Source organism: Watersipora subatra, chromosome 5, assembly GCF_963576615.1.
Source record: "Watersipora subatra chromosome 5, tzWatSuba1.1, whole genome shotgun sequence".
In the NCBI taxonomy this organism is placed as follows: Eukaryota; Metazoa; Bryozoa; class Gymnolaemata; order Cheilostomatida; family Watersiporidae; genus Watersipora; species Watersipora subatra.
In genome coordinates, this window is record NC_088712.1 from 34,812,163 (window position 1) to 34,832,059 (window position 19,897).

Below are 19,897 nucleotides of genomic sequence, written 5' to 3' on the forward strand. Positions count from 1 at the left end.
TAAGTAATAGTAAATTATATCAAGTAATAGTGAGTTATAGTAAGTTAGAGTAAGTAATAGTAAGTTATATCAAGTAATAGTGAGTTATAGTAAGTTATAGTGAGTTATAGTAAGTTATAGTAAGTTATAATAAGTACGTTTTTATTATCAAACCTCTACATCTCTGTTTGGATGTTAATAAGTAACATTAAAAACTTCTTTTACTGATAATTGCTTTGTTAATTTAGTTTTTCAACACAATTTAAGTTTTTATATTTGTTTTGTTACATGTATTTACAGATTTTATATAACGCATATATATGCATTATATATACATATATTGGTTTTAATTTTATATCTAGTTGTTTGAAACATTTATTTTTTCTTAGCTCTGAAGTGAATTTGAAAAACATACAAAGTTTGCTACAACATACGGCAGGTCGTTGTATGTTTATGGTTTTGGTTACGTATTATCTACATTCTCTAAAATAGGAGACAATTTCTTCATAATTTTTTGAACATCAGCCGACAATAAAAAGGTTACAATCGAACTTTTGGTCGAGGCAAATCGTTTAACATGAGCCCCTTCTCATCATGTTTCTAAAAATTAGAAATCATTAAAAATAAAATTTAAAACGAGTGAAGTTAAGATCATCGAATCTCAATATTCATTTATAAAGTACTCGTCAATAAGTTGCTAGAAGATTACAATAGATTTTCCATTAATAAACTTGCATCATATGGGATCATATTCATCGATAGCATAACTGTTCGTTTTTGAGCTTTTAAGAGCTTGTAATCACATTTCCACATATTTGGCACCTACAACACAACAGAGTAAGACATGGTGAATCTTTTAATACCAAATAACTGTAATGTGAATTTTGTTGCGAGTCAACTTTTCAATTATATCTGTCAACATTCATACGATAAACCACCTGGGGGAAACTCCACATTATAACACAGAGTATATTCCAGTGCTGTGCTATCTTTTTTCTAACACTCTCAAAGGTTGACTTGCAACAAAATTCACATTACAGTTTTTTGATATCAAAAGATTCACTGTGTCTGACTCTGCTGTCTTGGAGGTGCAAAATATGTGAAAATGTGGTTACAAGCTCTTAAAAGCTCAAAAACGAACAGACAATCGCTGCCATCACAAAACTGCTGTAGATAAGAATCCCTTTCCAAACTGGCTCAAATGGGACGTAGTTGAACATGATGGCGTCTGTTTACACTTTCACGCAACCTCATTCGTCGAAATATTTTCACAAATATACTTCACGCATTCAATAAAACCATATCTATTGTCCTTACACGTCTATTTCATCATCATTGTAACTCTTTCACTTTGAGCACTGATATCTCAAAACCTACCGTAAAAATTTGTTTAATTTTTTTAACCATAGCCCAAAGGTGTGCATATTATCTTCTGACAAACACGGCGAGCCTGTTGGCCGCCTGTGATAGTTGAAAAATGCCGCAGAAATTGTTCATGCTATTTGGCAGGATGTATGGGTCACATGATCAGATTGCAACTACATGATTAGACCAGGCAGAAACGATACTGTGAAGTAGCGAACATTTATATTTGATACAGGCTTTCCAGTATAGCCCAAAGTATTTGTCATAAACTAGTGCTACGAGACGTTTAATATTAAGCCTTTTATTGGCCTTCCATTTCATGTGATAACATCAAGTGTCAAAACAATAACCAAACTGTTGGAGTACGCCAACCAAATAAAGAGATTCCAAACTACGGTGCTTTTGTGATAGCTGCGATTAGCTGTTCGCTTTTTATGGTAAGTTATAAGATATCAGTGCTGAAAGTGACAGCATTACTATGATGATAGAATAAACGCGTAAGAACAATAGATATGGTTTTACTGAATGCGTGAAGTATATTTGTGAAAATATTTCGACGAATGAGGTTGCGTGAAAGTGTAAACAGAAACCATCTTGTAAAACTATGTCCCATTTGAGCCGTTTTGGAAAAAGATGCTAATCTACGGCGGTTTTGTGATGGCCGCGATTAACTGTTCGTTTTTGAGCTTTTAAGAGCTTGTAGTCATATTTCCACATATTTGGCACCTACAACACAGCAGAGTAAGACATGGTAAACCTTTTTATACCAAATAACTGTAATGTGAATTTTGTTGCAAGTCAACCTTTAATGATTTAAAGCTTCCTGTATCTATACTTCCTGTATCTACACTTCCTGTATCTACACTTCCTGTATCTACACTTCCTGTATCTACACAACTCACGTAAAAGTTACTAAATTTAAACATACAATTAATTTGTGGGGCAGCCAACTGCACTGTCAATCCAGAGTGATGTACTCCTACAAAGATTTGAGGTGAACTAATAGCTGTTCCATTTTTTATATTTTAAATGTTGTTACGAAACTGGTTACCTAGATTATTAAACCTCATGCACTGTTTATTTTCAGGCTCTTCTACTCAGCCATATTGTCACCATAATTCAAATCATTTTATGGTAAAATAGCGTCTCCAAAGATTTTGAAGATCAGCACAATTTTAAAAAGGCAATTACCGATACTTGGTTTTGTATGTTTTAATAAACCAGGTGTGAAAATTATGTCAAAAATATAGAATTCTATTTCTGTTTCATTCAGAAATTTAAAAGCAGGCAATATTTTGAGTTTTGTAGCATCATACAAAAAACGGGGTAGACAAACATAAATTTAGTTTTAGTAAAAATTAAAAATAGTCAAACTTTTACAACTTATAAGTCATAAAATCTTTCCGCTATAATTATTTGTTAAATAAAAGAATATATGCAAATTTAAGCAGTGCCTAAATTATTTATCAAAGCACCTTCACAGTTTTGATTTATGTAGCCACACTATATGATGTGCTGCCTATAAGAAACAATGCCTATAGAAAATGCTGCCTATAAGAAATGCTGCCTATAAAAAACGCTGCCTATAAGAAATGCTGCCTATAAAAAATTCTGCTTATAAAAATGCTGCCTATAAGAAAGGCTGCCTATAAGAAATGTTGCCTATAAGAAACGCTGCTCATAAGAAATGCTGCCTATAAGAAATGTTGCCTATAAGAAATGCTGCCTATAAGAAAGGCTGCCTATAAGAAATGTTGCTTATAAAAAACGCTGCCTATAAGAAATGCTGCCTATAAGAAATGCTGCCTATAAGAAATGCTGCCTATAAAAAATACTGCTTATAAAAATGCTGCCTATAAGAAATGCTGCCTATAAAAAATGCTGCCTATAAGAAACGCTGCCTATAAGAAACCTGCCAGTAAGAAGTGCTGCTTATAAAAATGCTGCCTATAAGAAACAATGCCTATAAAATCGCTGCCTTTACAAAACATTGCCTGTAATAAACGGTGCCGCTAAGAATTGCCGCCAATAAGAAACACTGTCTAGGCTTTTTATAGAATATAAGCAATAGTGATATCACCACAGATCGGTAGAAATAAAATAGATAGAGGGGGCATAAAGCTATCGGAAGAAACAGATTTCTAAGCAACATCTCAAAATATTGATACTCTTTGGTATTGCTACTTCGTGCTGCCTTACGTCACGCTGTCGCAAATGACCTATCGGTTTAATGCTTCGATAGTAGACAAGTGAATCAGACATCCTCAGATGCCGAGCCCATGAGACAATCGCAATAGTATAATTTAATGAAAGCCAGTTGAGATCAATATATAAATATCACTTAATAACAGAAGAGGTGAGCGTGGTATGTCACTGAAACACTCTACAACCAAGTGACCGCTTCTCTCCTTCTAAACAAGTTCATTTCATTAAGTTACTTTTTGGAACACGAGAGGACAACAACGTAACACGACTACGAAACACCTCGGTAGAATTTTATTCGAGATCGACAAACAAAATAAAACACACAAATGTTGGTCGCATATTTGTTGACTTTATTTTCTCTCTGGAATGTAACGGAGCCGTTTGTTGTGCACATACCGTCTTCCCTGATAAAGAGGGTAGAAAGCTCAGACCGAACTGGCACTTTATATGTAGGACAAGGTAGGTATCGTCTGATCAGATCTGAAATAAAATGTATATACGTTATATGTTTATTTATTCTACATAAGTGGTTCAGACCTGAATAAGTGTGATATTCTACCATTGAGTACGTAATATTGAATTTAATTTATTTGTTATGTGTAATTGATTTAATTTATATTATTATTATTCTATTCTTAAAGATGTGGATGAGTCAAACAGGTCGATTTAATAAAATTAAGACCAAATACTATGAATTTTAACTAATACAGACTTTTTTACTTCTACTTAGAAAACTGCAAGGTTTAACTTCCAATGTTATCGGTTAAATATAATGAAATGTTTCCACTACTTTCACATTGTAAGTTGAATGATCAGTGTTGGGGTGATTGTAAGTTGAGATTGACCTGTGTTTCTGTACGGAGTAATGTCTCTTTTATTCAAATACAGTGGAACATCGTTTATCGAACGCTTCGGTTTTCGACCAAAAGAATTGAGATTTGTTCGTCTCAGATCTCGAACATGAATTCAGCTCTCGACCAAACCGGAGCATGCGCATTAGAATTAAACGTTCGGAACAACTCCGTAAACAGCACGGAAACATTTGTTAACAAAGGGAGAATCGAGTTACGTTTCATAAATTCTTTACAAAAGGAATGAACCATCTAAGATGACGTCTCTCTACTGAAGAGATTTGCTAGAGAGACAACTCCTCCAGTCGAGTTGCCCTAAATCTTTTTGGAGGAGGATTCTCCTTCAAAGATGTGAAGTAAACGTGCCATTGCTGTTTATATTATTTTTTTCACATGATTTTTGATGTAACTGATCTGTTGTATTTTTCGCTGTTTCGTTATCAATTTCTACAATTTTTTTTATTGGATCTTAACGTAGAATGTTTGCGATGCTTTAAGAGCAAAACATACAAAATGTTTACTTTTTGTTTTTGGTTTTCATCATCATAGATAGAAAATCTTTTATTAAAATTAAACACGATCTATATCTACCCGTTTTTATTTATCGTATGTAGTATACAGTACAGTGTATGGTGTAAAATAGTAAAAAATACTTTACCAAAGTTGTTATCTCGGCTTGGAACGGATTAAAATTTACATACATTAATTCTAATGAGAAAAATTGTTTCGGATCTCAAACAACCTTCTGGAAGGGATTATGTTCGAGAACCGAGGTTCCACTGTATATGGTATGTTGTATGTCTAGTCTAATCCTCCTATGCTTTGTAAGTGACAAAGTGGCATGTCAGTTTGTCCTAATTTTGACTTTATTCTGCTTTAGCAAGCCAAGCCAACATAAGGCTGACGACCTGTACATACTTGTCATTGACAAGTATGTACAGGTCATTTTTGGTTTACTGTAATGTACTTATTTTCTAGTCCAGGTTAGTTGTTTTAATTGATTTTTATTTATTGTTTTAAATTATTTTTATTGCCAATTTAAAAAGTGATCAACAAGTACTTATCAAATTTAAATGGTAAAATATACGAATAGATTAAATATGCCGTGGATGAAAAAGAGAGAATATGTATCAATGCTGACAGGGACTTTCCACACGGCTATTGTAGCTTTTGCGCCCCATAGTAGAGATATATTGAACGCTGATTGATATTGATATTCAATTGTCAAAATTAAAACGCCTCACATTCTTGACACAGTACAGCCTATAGTAGTCTTGAAGCCTCCTGGTACTAAAATATGCCTAGACATCCTTCTGACTGAGACAAACATGGAGGTCTCAAAGGAGTAGAATATACTACAGTTATTATATTCAAAGCAAGGAAATATCACATCCTATGTGACTGATGCTCAGTTGATGGAGGATTTCACCTAGTTTCCCATGTCCTACTATAACTACTGTCTCTCCGTTTTTCTGCTGCCTGATGGTCCAAGTAGTCACAAGGCACAATTGAACCTATTAAAACGCTTGTGTATAAATACGACACAATAGTAATGCATTGCTAATCATGAAAAGTGTTTCATCTAGTCAAGTTGGCAGTTGATATATATAATTATATATCACTTCATTAGATATTTATACATATTACTTTATTGGTTGATCTTAGAGTATCAATCAAAAATCCAGTAAAACTAAGTTTATATCCGTCGACAACATATCATCCAAATTTAATATGATTCTTTAACATACGTGTAACTGAAGTAAATTGGCGGGCTTTGTAGTATTAGTAGTAGGTATTAGTAGGGCTTTGTAGTAGTAGGCCTATCTTAATATTTAGTTGATCGTAAGAGTGCACGTTAGTCAATTATTTGTATCATTTTGATTGGTCAAAACTTGTGTCATGAGAAGATTACTCCTAAAAAATCAATGTCCTTGTTCTGTAACCGTGTATACGACCTGCCAGATTTTGGTGCCTTCCACACCTTATTATTACTTTGGGGTCAAAACTAAATGATGGCACAAAGTCTATACTTTAATAAACAGAATATAAAGCTTCTAACAATCCTACAAGAACAGCATACAAGAACAGACCTATGCTTACCATATGCATCACCTGATACTATCAAACATGAAATTATTTTATATATTATGTAAACATCTTTTATTATATCCTTCAACATAGCTATTGCATGCTTTTTTTGTTTTTTTTTTGCAGTTTTCATACAAAACAGTTTGTTGGCTAATTACCGTATCTTCCGAACTATTATCTGCTCTCCTATAGCCGCATCTGCTCTGTTTTTAAAAAACTGATAATAAAACAATACATAGGCCGCACTTTTTGTATAGGCCACAGAACTTATAACAGCGCTTCTTAACACGACAGCAACTTTGCTGGTTGAAACGGAACAGAAGCAATAGAAAATAAACATTATTTACTCAACTTCATTTCTGTGTAACGTCCGTGTGCTATTGAATAAACAATCGATTGTTTATTCATCTAGCCACGTCCGTGGCTAGATGAATAAACAATCGACGTCTGCTTCTTTGCGTTACTTTTCTTTAGCTTTGATTCTAATTCTGCGCGCCTAGCGGTGAAAGAAAAAGTACAGAATAGCCGCACCCTTATATAATTCGCATGGCTCAAAACATCTGAAAAAAGTAGCGGCTAATAGTCTATACGGTCTAGTACTAAGGAACTCTCAAGGGTTTCTAAACTTGGCACAGATTAAACCGCTAGGTCTATTTACTCTGTAGCACTAAAATAGCATGCTTATGACCTCATTTCATGCATACCATGTTTCTATCCAAACTTTGCTTATAAAACTAGGAGTTGTCTGCACAATGTCTATGTAGCACTAGGTACTAATTTACCGGCTAAAATTACTAAGTACTCAATTAGTTGTTTTGTATCTTAATTTATATTATCTACCTGGGTGCTATCGTCATAGCAACGATACTGGTTAAATGGCAATGAGAAGCTTTAACTGAGGAAAATCTGTTTGGAGCACATTTCTACAGTGTCTTGCTAGTAGATGAAGCGTATAATGTATCAAACAATATTTCGCTATTATGGGATATAAGTTTTATGTTGCTTTTAGGTACGTGATATTGGTGCCTCAATCAAATATTTTCATCGCTGCACATGAATTCTTCACATTCATTCCACAATTTTCTACATTCGATTGTCGTTAAGGCCAAAAAGGATGTTGGGGGCCCGGAGGTTGGACTGACCTTTTACTTCCTCTTCCTCCTTAGGCGTAGTATTCATCTCTAGGGCCTGACATAAGTCCGACTTCATGGGCACACAAGATCACAACAAGTTTTCGCAACAGATTAAGCGATTACAACAGTTTACTACAACTATAGTCATGCATCATTCTCGACCAATCAAACTCCATGGTTGGTAGAGGGTCACAAAGGTTGATGTTTCAGAGCACCAGCATTCAAAAGTCTAATGGTTAAACCAGCCAATGCGCCTTTTTCATCATGTTTCGTGATCACCATTGTTAATAATTAGTTAATAGTTAAAAGTAATATTTTATATATTAATACTAGCTGTGCTACCCGGTGTTGCTCTGGTAATAGAAACGTCTTTGGTCAGAAAATTGATTTCTATTTAACATATAACAACATTTGCCATTCTAACTTTCAAACTACATATCATGAGAGAAGTGTTTTGTCTTATAAACAATGAGAAGTGGTGAGAGTTGTGGTTAGGGGGGTAGAGTCTGGTGGGTAGAGTGTCAGACAGATGAATGGCAGGATCCGAGATCGAATCTTCTTCGGTATGGAATCTTTATTCCAAGATTTTAAGATCTGTAGCTGGACAATCAATCCTACAAATACACATACGACAAACTTTGAGAAATATATATATATACATTGTAGACTAGCTGAATGCCCGAAAAAGGTTTTACACAGATAATTTGTTTTTAATCAACATATGAAATATTTACCAATATAACTTTTAAATGAAGTTGTTTTGTTTATTTTTGCGTTATGTGTATTTATATGTATCGTGTTTATTTCTGTGTAATCCATCTTGCACCGGTCGCAGTGAATACTACAGATCTATACTGATTGCAATAGTCTTGTTGGCCATGCGAGTTCCAGCATGTTTTCACTCATATCGGCACACATTATTTTTCTGGTATGGCATCACGCATAACACTAACTGCAACTGTGAAAGATTGGTAGGGGTAATAAGTATGTGTGCTTAATTTATTCCCTAGTATAGCCTGTTGGGCAGCGTAGTGTATTAGATAAATGTCTTACTACAGAACTGGAGGTTGTGAGTTCTAATTTAGAACACAGCGGATTTTTCATTCTTAAAACTTATCTCTATAACTGGGCACGCACGCAGGCAGACAGATAAACATTGGAATTTATATATATAGCATGTTTGTTCGTTTGTTCATCCGCTGTGTGTCACGCTCCTCAACCAGGAAAATATTGCATTATGCAGGATTTGAACCTGTGGCCATAAGCTTCACCATCCAGCATGCTCTTATCTAACCAAATTTAACCAAGCATGTCCTTCTGTGGTTCCCCGCAGTAAGCAAATGTCAAACACTGAAGTACCTGCTCTGAAGTGTCAAACTTCATATCTTGTAACCAAATCTTTTTGCACCCTGATTATTTCTTGAGATGTAGAGGGTTTATTTTAGGCTAAAAACCTGTTTCTTTTTATTTGTTTATTATGGAAACTCATCTGATACTCTAGATGTAAATCAAGAGTAATTCAACCACAGTTCAGGATACTAGGTAGACCCTGACATAGAAAATCTGATCCAATCAGAGGCTTGTTTTGGCAACAAGGACAAATGTAACAATTTTGGTAAGGCAAGGATTCCTATGCTAACAATATAAACGACTATGTCCAGCATGCCGCCCACCATGTCTGACACCACTGCATTCAACCCGTCTATATACATCTGCATTTCTTGTGATTTCAGAGTTCAACAACTGCCCCCAGGCAGAACCATTTCCATGCAAAACTACTGACAAGTGCATATCCCTCAAGCATGTCTGTGATGGTAACTTTGACTGCCCAGATATGTGGGACGAGGATCAGGCCGTTTGCATAGCCTGTGAGTATTTGCTAGATGTGTCCATTATATTTATCAGTTAGTCTGCACAGCCTGTGAGTATTTGCTAGATGTGTCCATTATATTTATCATTAGTCTGCATAGCCTGTGATTATTTGCTAGATGTGTCCTTCTCATCTATCAGGTAGTCTGCATAGCCTGTGAGTATTTGCTAGATGTGTCCTTCTTTATCTATTAGGTAGTCTGCATAGCCTGAGAGTATTCACTAGATGGACTCTTCTTTATCTATCAAGTAGTCTGCATAGCCTGTGAGTATTTGCTAGATGGGTCCTTCTTTATTTATCAGGTATTCTGCACAGCCTGTGAGTATTTGCTAGATGGGTCCTTCTTTATCTATCAGGTAGTCTGCATAGCCTGTATTTGCTAGATGGGTCCATTATATTTATCAGTTAATCTGCATAGCCTGAAAGTATTCACTAGATGGGCTTTCCTTTATTTATCAGGTAGTCTGCATAGATGATGCATTCTTTGAAGTTTGTGTTATTACCAGCAAAGGTGATCCTGGGTTCCTACTATGGTGGAACAAATTAAACTTGGTACAGAATATTCTTAGGGGTATTTAATCTAGCAAACAATAGTTTAACACGAAGAAGATCTCACATCAAACTAACATTGTCAAACAGGAGTGACTGTAATTTTATATATGTGGAGGTTTGACTGTAACTTTGTATGTAGAGGTTTGACTGTAACTTTGTATGTAGAGGTTTGACTGTAACTTTATATGTAGAGGTTTGACTGTAACTTCATATGTAGAGGTTTTACTGTAACTTTGTATGCACAGGAGTGACTGTAATTTTATATATGTAGAGGTTTGACTGTAATTTTATATATGTAGAGGTTTGACTGTAACTTTGTATGTAGAGGTTTGACTGTAACTTTGTATGTAGAGGTTTTACTGTAACTTTGTATGTAGAGGTTTTACTGTAACTTTGTATGTACAGGTTTGACTGTAACTTTGTATGTGGAGGTTTGACTGTAACTTTGTATGTAGAGGCTTGACTGTAACTTTGTATGTAGAGGCTTGACTGTAACTTTGTATGTACATGAGTGACTGTAATTTTATATATGTGAAGGTTTGACTGTAACTTTGTATGTAGAGGTTTGACTGTAACTTTGTATGTAGAGGTTTGACTGTAACTTTGTATGTAGAGGTTTGAATGTAACTTTGTATGTAGAGGTTTGACTGTAACTAGATGTGTCAAATCAAGTTTGGTTATGCCACTGCGACTACAAAATGAGATTAATTCATCCTAATTTACCACTTAATTCATCCAATATATGTAACTCTTAATATAACTTTTATATTTTGTCATTTTTCATTTAGGCATCCGTAAGTAGCAATAAGTGTTTTTAAAAGCTTTTTAATTTTTTCTAAAATTGAGATTTAGCCATTTAAACTTAAGAAACCAAAATTGTCTTTTCCAGATCAAAGGGTGCCCGCCGAAGACCTCCTAAAATTTGTAAAACAATAGGCTAATTGGCTTGTACCCTCCTTCTTCAGCTCAGTTGTTCACAAACCACAGGATTTGGATAGGATTGCGTCAGCGCTGTCAACAAGTCCCAACATTCAAATTTTTCAGACCAAACTTCGCCTGAGTGATCAAGATACAAAAAAGTTTGAAGCAGCGCTAGTAGTATGTAGAGAGCAGATCTACACAAAAAAGTGACGGATCCAGCGGGGGGATAGAAAAAGGGGGTTGCGAATTAAATTGGCTAGGGGTGTAGATTGAATTGCGTGGAGTTGAATGAGATGTTGGGGTTTGGGGGGAAATTGTGGTGTAGAGTAGGGGGTTGAATTCGAGGGGGTATGGATCCGCTCCTGGCGTAATCGGCGGATTATCTGTGGATGAGTCATCCGATTAGTGGGGGTATGAGTCATCCAATTAAACGTGAATTATCGCGGGATTAGTCGGGGGAATCGTTGCGGATTAGTCGGCCGAATCGTCGCGGATTATCGGTGGATTAGTGGGGGTGAATATCTGGGACATCGAGGGCTGGTTGGTTTTCCGGAGTGGATCTCGCGGATTATCGAGGAGAGCGAGAGATTACCGGATGAGTGAGGGGGTTAATATCTGGGACACCGAGGGGTTGAATTTCTGGAGATTGTTATATATTTGAAACATTGAATATATATGAGAAAGTGTTTATGTACAAAGTTATTTTTTTGAAGATTTGATGTTTTTGTAATGTTGAAGCTCTTGAATGGTTAAGAATTTTAAGGATTTTATTTTCGGTTTTTTTTTTGTATATATGTAAGATTGAAATTTGTTGGAGAAATTAATATGTTGAATGAAAGATCAGTTTTATTACAAAATTATTCACTTTAAAATTGAGAATTATTCCATGAAGTGGTAAAGCACCCATAGATCCTTTAATTAGATTAAACTAGTAGACTTGCAAGTTCCATGCACTGTGAGAGATCATCATGAGTAATCAGTACATTGAGAATTATTCCATGAAGTAGTAAAGCACCCATAGATCTTTTAATTAGATTAAACTAGTACACTTGCTAGTTCCATGCACTGTGAGAGATCATCATGAGTAATCAGTATATTGAGAACTATTCAATGCAATGGTGAAGAACCCATGGATTCATTAATTAGATTAAACTAGTAGACTTGCTAGTTCCATGCACCGTGAGAGATCATCATGAGTAATCAGTATATTGAGAATTATTCCATGAAGTGGTAAAGCACCCATGGATCCTTTAATTAGATTAAACTAGTAGACTTGCTAGTTCCATGCACCGTGAGAGATCATCATGAGTAATCAGTATATTGAGAATTATTCCATGAAGTGGTAAAGCACCCATAGATCTTTTAATTAGATTAAACTAGTAGACTCGCTAGTTCCATGCACCGTGAGAGATCATCATGAGTAATCAGTATATTGAGAACTATTCAATGAAATGGTGAAGAACCCATGGATTCATTAATTAGATTAAACTAGTAGACTTGCTAGTTCCATGCACCGTGAGAGATCATCATGAGTAATCAGTATATTGAGAACTATTCCATGAAGTGGTAAAGCACCCATGGATCCTTTAATTAGATTAAACTAGTACACTTGCTAGTTCCATGCACCGTGAGAGATCATCATGAGTAATCAGTATATTGAGAATTATTCCATGAAGTGGTAAAGCACCCATAGATCTTTTAATTAGATTAAACTAGTAGACTCGCTAGTTCCATGCACCGTGAGAGATCATCATGAGTAATCAGTATATTGAGAATTATTCCATGAAGTGGTAAAGCATCCATGGATCCTTCAATTGGATTAAACTAGTAGACTTGCTAGTTCCATGCACCGTGAGAGATCATCATGAGTAATCAGTATATTGAGAACTATTCCATGAAGTGGTAAAGCACCCATGGATCCTTTAATTGGATTAAACTAGTAGACTTGCTAGTTCATTCACCGTGAGAGATCATCATGAGTAATCAGTATATTGAGAATTATTCCATGAAGTGGTAAAGCACCCAAGGATCCTTTAATTAGATTAAACTAGTAGACTTGCTAGTTCCATGCACTGTGAGAGATCATCATGAGTAATCAGTATATTGAGAATTATTCCATGAAGTGGTAAAGCACCCATAGATCCTTTAATTAGATTAAACTAGTACACTTGCTAGTTCCATGCACTGTGAGAGATCATCATGAGTAATCAGTATATTGAGAATTATTCCATGAAGTGGTAAAGCACCCATGGATCCTTTAATTAGATTAAACTAGTAGACTTGCTAGTTCCATGCACTGTGAGGGATCATCATGAGTAATCAGTATATTGAGAATTATTCCATGAAGTGGTAAAGCACCAATAGATCCTTTAATTAAATTAAACTAGTAGACTTGCTAGTACCATGCACTGTGAGAGATCATCATGAGTAATCAGTATATTGAGAATTATTCCATGAAGTGGTAAGGATCCATAGATCCTTTAATTAGATTAAACTAGTAGACTTGCTAGTTCCATGCACTGTGAGGGATCATCAAGAGTAATCAGTATATTGATAATTATTCCATCAAGTGGTAAAGCACCCATAGATCCTTTAATTAGATTAAACTAGTAGACTTGCTAGTTCCATGCACTGTGAGAGATCATCATGAGTAATCAGTATATTGAGAATTATTCCATGAAGTGGTAAAGCACCAATAGATCCTTTAATTAGATTAAACTAGTAGACTTGCTAGTTCCATGCACTGTGAGGGATCATCATGAGTAATCAGTATATTGATAATTATTCCATCAAGTGGTAAAGCACCCATAGATCCTTTAATTAGATTAAACTAGTAGACTTGCTAGTTCCATGCACTGTGAAAGATCATCATGAGTAATCAGTATATTAAGAATTATTCCAAGAAGTGGTAAAGCACCCATGGATCCTTTCATTAGATTAAACTAGTAGACTTGCTAGTTGCATGCACAGTGAGGGATCATCATGAGTAATCAGTATATTGAGAATTATTCCATGAAGTGGTAAAGCACCAATAGATCCTTTAATTAAATTAAACTAGTAGACTTGCTAGTTCCATGCACTGCGAAAGATCATCATGAGTAATCAGTATATTGAGAATAACTCCATGAAGTGGTAAAGCAACCATGGATACTTTAATTAGATTAAACTAGTACACTTGCTAGTTCCATGCACTGTGAGAGATCATCATGAGTAATCAGTATATTGAGAGTTATTCCAGGAAGTTGTAAAGCACCCATGGATCCTTTAAATAGATTAAACTAGTAGACTTGCTAGTTCCATGCACCATGAGAGATCATCATGAGTAATCAGTATATTGAGAACTATTCCATGAAGTGGTAAAGCACCCATATATCCTTTAATTGGATTAAACTAGTAGACTTGCTAGTTCCATGCACTGTGAGAGATCATCATGAGTAATCAGTATATTGAGAGTTATTCCATGAATTGGTAAAGCACCCATGGATCCTCTAATTAGATTAAACTAGTAGACTTGCTAGTTCCATGCACTGTGAGAGATCATCATGAGTAATCAGTATATTGAGAATTATTCCATGAAGTGGTGAAGCACCCATGGATCCTTTAATTAGATTAAACTAGTAGACTTGCTAGTTCCATGCACCGTGAGAGATCATCATGAGTAATCAGTATATTGAGAATTATTCCATGAAGTGGTAAAGCACCCATAGATCCTTTAATTAGATTAAACTAGTAGACTTGCTAGTTTCAAGCACTGTGAAAGATCATCATGAGTAATCATTATATTGAGAATTATTCCATGAAGTGGTAAAGCACCCATGGATCCTTTAATTGGATTAAACTAATAGACTTGCTAGTTCCATGCCATGTGAGGGATCATCATGAGTAATCATTATATTGAGAATTATTCCATGAAGTGGTAAAACACCATAGATCCTTTAATTGGATTAAACTAGTAGACTTGCTAGTTCCATGCACCGTGAGAGATCATCATGAGTAATCAGTATATTGAGAATTATTCCATGAAGTGGTAAAGCACCCATGGATCCTTTAATTAGATTAAACTAGTAGACTTGCTAGTTCCATGCACTGTGAGAGATCATCATGAGTAATCAGTATATTGAGAATTATTCCAGGAAATGGTAAAGCACCCATAGATCCTTTAATTAGATTAAACTAGTACACTTGCTAGTTCCATGCACTGTGAGAGATCATCATGAGTAATCAGTATATTGAGAGTTATTCCATGGAGTGGTAAAGCACCCATAGATCCTTTAATTAGATTAAACTAGAAGACTTGCTAGTTCCATGCACTGTGAGAGATCATCATGAGTAATCAGTATATTGAGAGTTATTCCATGGAGTGGTAAAGCACCCATAGATCCTTTAATTAGATTAAACTAGTAGACTTGCTAGTTCCATGCACTGTGAGAGATCATCATGAGTAATCAGTATATTGAGAATTATTCCATGAAGTGGTAAAGCACCCATGGATCCTTTAAATAGATTAAACTAGTAGACTTGCTAGTTCCATGCACTGTGAGAGATCATCATGAGTAATCAGTATATTGAGAATTATTCCATGAAGTGGTAAAGCACCCATGGATCCTTTAAATAGATTAAACTAGTAGACTTGCTAGTTCCATGCACTGTGAGGGATCATCATGAGTAATCAGTATATTGAGAATTATTCCATGAAGTGGTAAAGCACCAATAGATCCTTTAATTAAATTAAACTAGTAGACTTGCTAGTACCATGCACTGTGAGAGATCATCATGAGTAATCAGTATATTGAGAATTATTCCATGAAGTGGTAAGGACCCATAGATCCTTTAATTAGATTAAACTAGAAGACTTGCTAGTTCCATGCACTGTGAGAGATCATCATGAGTAATCAGTATATTGAGAGTTATTCCATGGAGTGGTAAAGCACCCATAGATCCTTTAATAAGATTAAACTAGTAGACTTGCTAGTTCCATGCACTGTGAGAGATCATCATGAGTAATCAGTATATTGAGAATTATTCCATGAAGTGGTAAAGCACCCATGGATCCTTTAAATAGATTAAACTAGTAGACTTGCTAGTTCCATGCACTGTGAGGGATCATCATGAGTAATCAGTATATTGAGAATTATTCCATGAAGTGGTAAAGCACCCATGGATCCTTTAAATAGATTAAACTAGTAGACTTGCTAGTTCCATGCACTGTGAGGGATCATCATGAGTAATCAGTATATTGAGAATTATTCCATGAAGTGGTAAAGCACCAATAGATCCTTTAATTAGATTAAACTAGTAGACTTGCTAGTTCCATGCACTGCGAAAGATCATCATGAGTAATCAGTATATTGAGAATTATTCCATGAAGTGGTAAAGCACCAATAGATCCTTTAATTAGATTAAACTAGTAGACTTGCTAGTTCCATGCACTGCGAAAGATCATCATGAGTAATCAGTATATTGAGAATTATTCCATGAAGTAGTAAAGCACCCATAGATCCTTTTATTAGATTAAACTAGTAGAGTTGCTAGTTCCATGCACTGTGAGAGATCATCATGAGTAATCAGTATATTGAGAATTATTCCATGAAGTGGTAAAGCACCCATGGATCATTTAATTAGATTAAACTAGTAGACTTGCTAGTTCCATGCACTGTGAGGGATCATCATGAGTAATCAGAATATTGAGAATTATTCCATGAAGTGGTAAAGCACCCATGGATCCTTTAATTAGATTAAACTAGTAGACTTGCTAGTTCCATGCACTGTGAGAGATCATCATGAGTAATCAGTATATTGAGAATTATTCCATGAAGTACTAAAGCACCCATAGATCCTTTAATTAGATTAAACTAGTAGACTTGCTAGTTCCATGCACTGACACTGAACTACTTGGGAGACTAAATGAGTCAGAGCTGATAACAAATCCAATTGATAAAATTCTGAAATAAGTATATCTTGAAGTGGTGTTCGAGATTTTGCAAATGCTCTATTCAGTTATAAGTCGAAGTTACAGATTATGATTCACCATTCATAAAATGAAGGTAGGTTTGCGCAATAAGATAGACAGACTATAGGCGACATCACGTGACTTGAGGTAGGACGAGAGTTCAGTTATGGTTGTAAAGGCAAAGCCATTACGTAAACAGAAGTAGGTGCGTACGCTTGCTGATCCAATCATTAGCTGCATCCTATACATCAACAATGGTAGAGCACGTGCTTTTGTTTACGTTTTGACTACAACAATACGGTGGACTGCTCGAGTCGTTATTAGTTAATAACAGAGAATGTACGTATCGCCTCTACCCTATCTATCTCATTGGGTTGATGTAATTTTCCTGTTCATCAAGAAGAGATGAATCTTAAAATGGAATCCAAAACTTGAAAAACTTCTCAGTTGCTATCTATATGATGTAACCAATGACAAAAGCTGAACGACAAACGAATTGAATATTTCGAATAATTACAAAAAAAATTCACTCATTCAAATATTCCCCCAACTAATCCAAATAACACCAGAATCTACTCGCATCACATTCTAACTGATATCTTCAAAATATGGAAAAGACTGTGAAGTGATATATAACACACAATCTTTCGATAAAATCATGACAAAATACTTTTGGTAAAGAGAACCCTGTTATCATTCATCAATCTTTGAGAGAATAAATGATACATACTACATTTATTCAAAACAATACATATATTCATTTTCTTTATATTCTCTTCAAAACGAATACTTACCTATACCTACCTTAGTACAATTCCTCCATCTGTCCATTGGGCCTTCTTTTTTTTGCTCATCCCTCTATTTACTGGGCAAGAGACTGTTATGGAATGGTTAAGCCAAACCAAACAGGAGAATTCCATAGGCAAGCCTAGGAAAACAGTCAGGTCGAAAGCCAAGGCGCTTGTCCACACGACAGCCTGAACACAGCGACACTCAACGAACTTAATCGCGAGTAGCCGGCTAACAGAATTCTAGCTGAAGCATACAAGCCTTATGGTATCAACGCTCGATTGCCCCAAAATCTCAATCTGTATATAAGTAGGCATCAGGAGCAGGACTAAGTGATGAAAAGGAAAATTACACTGAGCAAGCTTCTTATACAGGGTATTGAAGAATAGTGGCGTATCCAACAGAATCAATGAAGCGAAAATAGTAAACAGATTTTCGCGAAATTGAATTTCGCAAAAGTGAATTTCGCAAAATTACACATTATATATATATTATATAGTCAACTTTCGCGAAATTGAATTTCGCGAAATTGAATTTCGCGAAATTACACATTATATATATTATATAATCAACTTTCGCGAAATTGAATTTCGCGAAAGTGAATTTCGCGAAATTGGATTTCGCGAAATTACACATTATATATATTATATAGTCAACTTTCGCTAAATTGAATTTCGCGAAAGTGAATTTCGCGAAATTGAATTTCGCGAAATTACACATTATATAGTCAACTTTCGCGAAATTGAATTTCGCGAAAGTGAATTTCGCGAAATTGGATTTTCGCGAAATTACACATTGTATATATATTATATAGTCAACTTTCGCGAAATTGAATTTCGCGAAAGTGAATTTCGCGAAATTACACATTATATATATATTATATAGTCAACTTTCGCGAAATTGAATTTCGCGAAATTGAATTTCGCGAAAGTGAATTTCGCAAAAATTACACATTATATATATTATATAGTCAACTTTCGCGAAATTGAATTTCGCGAAAGTGAATTTCGCGAAATTACACATTATATATATATTATATAGTCAACTTTCGCGAAATTGAATTTCGCGAAATTGAATTTCGCGAAATTGAATTTCGCGAAAGTGAATTTCGCGAAATTACACATTATATATATATTATATAGTCAACTTTCGCGAAATTGATTTTCGCGAAATTGAATTTCGCGAAAGTGAATTTCGCAAAAATTACACATTATATATATTATATAGTCAACTTTCGCGAAATTGAATTTCGCGAAAGTGAATTTCGCGAAATTGAATTTCGCGAAATCTGTTTATATATATCATTAGGTCACAAAATTAATGAACCACGACAACACTTCTACTTGTTATAAAACCTTCGAGTGAATATGCCTTTTCAATTCAGTTCATAACTTCACAATGAGTACCAGAGACAACAGAAAAAGGATATTTCAAGAACGATTACAATGTGCAGATAAATGTGTGAAGCGATGGGGTTACTGCTCTCATGGAATGGAAATAAGCGACCGGAAGCGAAAAGCTTGTCGATTTCTCTTACGTGAAAAGTTCTATCAAGATCTCAACGAAAGATTACGGTTTACAGTAAGTACTACAAATTCAATCTAGATGTTATGTAGGAATGTTACAATGAATCTTCTCTTCTGAGTAGTAACTATGTGTTCTAGGCTGATTGTATTCATTGCAATTGCAAACTCCAATATCTTAGCAAAGTGTATGTTATATCCCTACTCAGATTAAAACAGATGAATTTGGTTCTTCGGAGTTAATTGAATGAGTTGGTTTGAATGTATATTGTAGTCTGACTGTAATCAATGCTATTGTAGATTCCCATATCTCACCAGCAAAATGGATATATCCCTAAACATACTCGGAAAAGGATGGAAGAATTTGCTTCTTCAGTAAGTATTACATGTATTTATTTCCTTAGTTCAACTGAATGAACTAATTTGTCTGAATGTTTTAGTTTTACTATAAGTCCTATTTTGTCATAGTCTGTCTGTATGTCCTATTGGGATAATCTTTCAGAAATATTGTTGAATTTCATAGTACGTGAAGTTGAGTCCTCGGAAGCTCCAATAACATAATACAAATGTATTTTCTTTTAAAAAGTGGTGGATCCATAACAGTGGTGGATAATTTCAGAATTTATGAAGTTTACAATCGAAGTGAATAATAAGAGGTTCTTACTTTAACC

General features: G+C 35.0%; 1 protein-coding gene across 1 annotated transcript in view; it reads left to right on the forward strand.

Moving 5' to 3' along the window:
* Positions 1 to 10,979, forward strand: part of LOC137397309 (IDLSRF-like peptide) — a 34,156-nt gene extending 23,177 nt beyond the window's left edge. Inside the window, exons 4-5 of the mRNA XM_068083599.1 lie at positions 9,355 to 9,489; positions 10,933 to 10,979. Coding sequence (XP_067939700.1) covers positions 9,355 to 9,489; positions 10,933 to 10,979 — 182 coding nt within the window. The remainder of the gene's footprint in view (positions 1 to 9,354; positions 9,490 to 10,932) is intronic.
* The last annotated feature ends 8,918 nt before the right edge of the window (positions 10,980 to 19,897 follow it).